This window comes from Agrilus planipennis, unplaced genomic scaffold (genome assembly GCF_000699045.2).
Source record: "Agrilus planipennis isolate EAB-ADULT unplaced genomic scaffold, Apla_2.0 scaffold104, whole genome shotgun sequence".
In the NCBI taxonomy this organism is placed as follows: Eukaryota; Metazoa; Arthropoda; class Insecta; order Coleoptera; family Buprestidae; genus Agrilus; species Agrilus planipennis.
In genome coordinates this window covers 860,260-866,143 of record NW_020438892.1, presented here as the reverse complement: position 1 = coordinate 866,143, position 5,884 = coordinate 860,260, and the positions used below count along the sequence as shown (strand labels likewise).

The window sequence follows — 5,884 nt, the reverse complement described above, 5'->3', positions numbered from 1 at the left end:
AATAGGTAGTAGTGTACGCGAACGTTCAAATTAATATTAATTAAAGATTAAAATGATTTTAGTGTAAAAAAATTAGTAATTTTGAAGAGCAATGTGCTCGCTGTTTTATAAAAACAAAATAGTTCTTATGTATTTCTGCTTAATTCATGATATTTTTATATTATATAAAAAGTTGTTTTATTTTTTCAATTTTCCGTTTTAACTATTGCTTTCCTTTAAAAAGGAACTTTTGGAGTTTTAATATCTGATTACGTAAATATTTTTGTATTTTCAAATTACTCAAATTGCTATCAGCTTTTTTGTATTACAATACAATACATTGAACGAAGAAAGATATTTAGATAAAGTTTATAGGATCTATGTTATGTATGTAGATTGAGAAAAAGTTGCTTCTTCTAATACATATAAAAAAAGAAAAAATGAATGGAGAAAGCTTGAACGGGCGTACCTATAATTAGTTATAAACAAAATTAACACATTTTGTTAAGATCTAAGTTATGTAAATATTTCTTGAATGTTTAACTAGATAAACGAAGCGTTTTCTAAAAGTTGTACTATTGATATTCTAAAAAGGGGTCAAATGTGGGGGTCATACCTTTTGTAGGTTTTGTTTAGGTTTTAAATATAAAAAACCGGTCATATATGCGGTTGTCTTTTGGCTATTCAACTTTATCTTCACAAGTTCAGTTTTCAACATGCTTCTTACTGCCGCGGTGATACTTATTGTGCTTATCATAGTTATCTTGGTCGATATTAGACGACCCCATCGGTTTCCACCAGGTATTTAACACTACGCATTCATTTGTTTTAATATCTTTTGTTTTTAATTCTTTTTTGTTTTTAGTTTTTAATACTTTTTTGTTTTTAATTCTCTTTTGTTTTCAACTTTTCGTCGATTGTTTGAAAACGAAAAAAAAAATTGAAGCACAAAATACTTTCGCTTTTAGAGATCTGATTTGTAAACATTTTTTTTTTGAGATTTTATGCATTTTTAATTTTGCAATTAAAAAATAATAATGCCAAATATTTAATAATTTGTTCAAATACATGTAAAATGTCTGTAATCTAACAGCTTTTATCAGAAATATGAAGGTTTTTCTACACCAAAAGGAAGAAAAGCGAATTTTCTTATTTATTTTATGTGTGCTCGTAAAGTTGTTAAGGATTTCCTTTCAAATTTGGAAGGGATTGCGATTAGAGCTTTATCTAAATTTTATCGGGAAACTTTAGAGATTAAGGATATTTCTAGTTGAAAAATTAGAAAGCAATTGTTTTACTCTCAATTTAAGACTGTTTATCAAATTGGAATATTATTGCGATCCAAAAAAATTAAAATTGTGCTACTTTTTTTTTGAATGTGCCCTTAAACGTTGTAGGGCCAAAATGGCTGCCGTTTGTCGGCAACTTTCCGACATTTCAAATAGAGAAAAGAAAATTTGGCTTTTGCCATTTGGTTCTTGCCGATTTTGCTAAGACTTACGGCGAAATTACTGGTTTGAGACTAGGGAACATGTTGCTTGTGTCTGTGTCAGGGTCCGCAGCGGTCAAAGAAGTACTTACCAGGGATGAATTCGATGGTAGGCCCGATGGGTTCCTCTTCAGGTTACGCACGTTCGGAGAAAGACTTGGTTTGTGTCCATTACCATATTATATAAACTTAAAACAAAAGAAATAATACTGAATTTAACCAGTTTAAACAATTATTGCGAATATCTAACTAAATTTTAATTAAATTAAATATAAACAACATAATTTACTAATTAATAATGAGACAAATGTTGAAGATTATACATTAAAATTTTATAAACTACACCATCTATAATCTACTAGATACAGAGCGATAAATTTGACACGTCAAATCCAATATTAATAAAACATCATCAGAGTGAATTGTAGCAAACATCAAAAACTTCATGAGGAGTAAATATGTAATAATCAAAACGTTGCAATTGTTAAAGATAAATAATAGGTAACAAAAATAAATTTCCCTGCTTCTCTAATATTAAATAAATGCATACAATTTTGGAAATGACAATAATAATTATTCAATTTCCAATTGATTAACATATGTACTTATAAATGTTAATTAAGTTTCTATTCGGAAGGCAGAGACGTAACCGTAGAGAGAGGAATGAAAAAGATGGAAAAAATTGTTGGTGCGCTTGGAGTTTTTCTTTTTGAATATTCCGGTTTTTGTGCCTACCCGAAAATTATGTACAGTATGTCACAAAGGTGCTTGAATTTATAAGTGTACAATGCATCTTGTATTAATTCGTATGGTGTACTAAAACTTAATTAGCAGTTATTGAATTGTTTACATCCCTAATTTGTGGTTTTTACAAAGGATACCATAGCTAGACAAGTGGATCATCAATGATACCGTATCATATGAAAGGGTCCAGTAAATTTTTAAATTTATTTTGAAGTATTTTCAGTTCAATTTGGGGTTAAAAATTTAAGATAGGTATAGCAAAATTTTTCTTCTTTGACAAAAAAAATGAAAATCTTAATTTTTACCTATACGTATTTAGTTATTTCCTAAAACTGTACAATTTATTTCAATATTCAAGTAAAAGGCCTAAAGAAAATATCAATTTTTGATATTATTTTAATATGCAATTATACAGGGGATTATTTTCTTATTGAATTTTTTCCCTCATAAAATAAATTGACGATGAATTTTCACAATAATATTTGAAATATGTACAATTTTTGTTTTCTGTTCATACTGTTGTTCGACATCCTGATAGCTTGCTGTAGATACCTATAGTTTAGACGTTCAAAATTGGTATAGTTAGCAATAACACTATCGCATTTACTTTATTCTTTCAATTTACTAACTAGACTAGAGCGGTTGTTGACAGTACGCCTACTTTTACACACGACATACGTTGTAGAGAGAGAATATCGTAAACATAGAAAAGAGATGTCATGTAGGAATTGCAGCGGGCACTAATAAAGAAAAAGGAATAACATTACACCGATTGGTGTGTAACAGAAAGAGATGCAGACATGCAGAATTTAACATGTTGCCAGCATCGGACTTTAAAGAAAGTTCAACATTCTCAGGAATTAAAGAAAACATGACGCTTGTTTAAATATATAATTCCAACTAGGCATTTATGAAGCCGACCCTGATCGTTTGCGTACCTAAGCAACTTTTAACCACTGCACCGTTTACTATTATTGGGTCATCTCTTTTCACTTTGTTTGTACTACTCATGAAGCATTTCCTAACTTGTCAGGGGCGTGTTCAAAACGCAACAAATGACTATCGTCCCAAGTGGAAATAAGACTTTGCCAACTTTGATCGTCTCGACTATAGTTAACTGTAGGTTTAGTTCTTTTCAGTTGTTTGCAATTCTTCGCCAACTTTTGAAACCAGAAACCACCACTGGTGTGACAGTCTCTACACAAGACCGTGTTAACAAATTAAAATTCACGAATGTTGTGCAGGACCAGTTTCGATTTGGTGGAGCGGATTCCCGTTCGCGAATGTCTGGAACTTTTGCAGAAACTGACCTACGTTTCGCGATCGTTTAGTTTTCTTTTTCTTTTTTTACATTTCGTCATATTTTTTAAATTTTCTTATAAAAGAGGTCCGGAAGGGCTTAATGAGGTCGATTAGTTTATTGAAAGAACGTTGACCCTAACATCGTTTTTAGAACATCATTTTTTATTGTATCTGTTATAATAAGTATGTAAATATTTTCTTTTGGAGTATTTCGATTAGTATTCATTATTATTATTACTATTAGTATTATTAGGCCCGTTTGTGGGCACTTAGTGCCATTTGAATTTGAAAGTTAAGATTATCGTCGAAATGACCTGTTGGGGTCACCGTTTTGTCGAAATATTTATGCTTTTGTTTGTAATACGAAAGGTTAATATGAAGAAAAGCTTTTTGCCGATTGTTATTTTATATACAGGATGTCTATTCACAACGGGTACATACCCAGGGCCGGACTTTCCCTTAGTGCCGCCCTGGGTAAGTAACTGAATGCTAACTGTAGGGATAGATGTGCAAGGGCAAAAGATTAGTATCCTTAGATTTGCAGATGATGTAGCAGTATTAGCATCTAGCAAGGATTACCTAGGGATAGCTTTAAATAAAATGGAAGCGGTACTGACAGATCAGTACTGTATGAAAATAAATAAAAGTAAAACTAAAATATTGGTATGCAAGGGAAGAAAAAGTAGGGAAACAGCGAATATAAAGATAAGAGACGAAAAATTAGAAGAAGTGGCTGATTTTAGGTATCTAGGAAGTCAGATAAGTCAGGACGGAAGGAGTAGTAGGGATATAAAGCAGAGGATAGCGCAGGGTCGTATCGCCTTTAATAAAAAGAAGTCACTTCTATGCTCGCGAACGGTTAATTTAGAAATTCGAAAAAGATTGTTAAAGGTATATGTTTGGAGCACGGCGTTGTACGGGTGCGAAACATGGACAGTGGGAGCGGCGGAAAAGAAAAGGTTAGAAGCGTTCGAAATGTGGTGTTATAGGCGGATGATGAGGATATCGTGGGTAGAAAAGGTTAGAAATGAAAAGGTATTGGAAAGAATAGGAGAACAGAGGACTCTATGGAAGTCAATAAAAAATAGGCGAGATAGATTGGTAGGACACCTTCTCAGGCATGAAGGTCTAGTCAGAGACATATTAGAGGCAGAAACGGGAGTCAGGAGGGGTAGAGGTAGACCTAGATTAGATTACTGTTCGCAAATAGTTAAGGATATGGATTGCTCTAGCTTTAGGAAAATGCGAAAATTAGATCAGGATAAGAAAGAGTGGCGGTAGGTGTCCAACCAGTCTTAGGACTGATGACCTTATGATGATGATGATGAATACTAATCCCTAGTGTAAATCCGGCATTGTACCTACCCCTTTTAGGTATCGCCCTGTCGGACGGCGAATTCTGGAAGGGACAGAGAAAATTTTGTATGCAATATCTACGAAAATTCGGATTAGGAAGGAAAGACATGGAACTAATTGTGTTTGAAGAAGCTCGCGAATTAGTCGATTGTTTAAGGAGCAAATGTGCCCAACCGATAACGATAAACAACACGTTTGATATCAGTGTTTTGAATGTGTTATGGGCTTTGCTAGCCGGCGAAAGGTTCTCTTTGGATAATCCCCGTCTGGCCGGTTTGTTGAGCATTATCCACGACGCTTTTCGGATTGTCGATTTCGGAGGGGGCATCGTTAATCAGTTGCCTTTTTTAAGATTTGTTGCCCCCGAATACAGTGGCTATAAGCAGAGTTACGCCATCCTTAAGAGAACGTGGCAATTTCTTGAAGTAAGTGTGACAACCGGGGCCATTTTTCGGTACCAACGGAACGTAAATGTGTGTTGCAGGAGGTTATAGACGAACAGAAGAAAACGTTTTCTGTAACGCATTCGAGAGGATTGATTGACGCATTTTTACAACAAATGACGGAATTGCAAGGCCAATCGGACACATTTACAGGTATATTTTTTTATGCGTCTAGCAAAACGAGAATTTGTGCTCAATAAGTCTTCCACTTGTGTCTAGTATTTTAATGAAATCAAAAAAACGTGTTGATTTGTTGTAGAAAAACAGTTGTTGTCGATTTGTTTGGACCTGATGATGGCGGGATCAGAAACGACTAGTAACACTCTCAGTTTTGCCATGCTGTACATGCTTAAGTATCCTGAAATACAGAAAAAAGTTCAGGACGAATTGGACGAAGTTTTGGGGAGAAACAGGAGTCCCACACCCCAGGACAGACTTAAGTATGAAATTGATATCTTATTTTGTAATCCTATATCGAAATAGATTAAAAGGAAACGTTAAACAGTAGGTACTGTATGAAAATAAATAAAAGTAAAATAAAAATACTGGTATGCAAGGGAAGAAAAAGTAG

The 5,884-nt window shown here is 33.6% G+C and overlaps 1 protein-coding gene across 1 annotated transcript in view; it reads left to right on the top strand.

Moving 5' to 3' along the window:
• The first annotated feature begins 610 nt into the window (after positions 1-610).
• LOC108737126 (methyl farnesoate epoxidase-like) overlaps positions 611-5,884 on the top strand; it is a 14,497-nt gene continuing 9,223 nt past the window's right edge. The window contains exons 1-5 of the mRNA XM_018469815.1: positions 611-780; positions 1,377-1,628; positions 4,889-5,295; positions 5,355-5,466; positions 5,573-5,753. Of these exons, the coding sequence (XP_018325317.1) occupies positions 696-780; positions 1,377-1,628; positions 4,889-5,295; positions 5,355-5,466; positions 5,573-5,753 (1,037 nt within the window). The 5' untranslated portion in view covers positions 611-695. The remainder of the gene's footprint in view (positions 781-1,376; positions 1,629-4,888; positions 5,296-5,354; positions 5,467-5,572; positions 5,754-5,884) is intronic.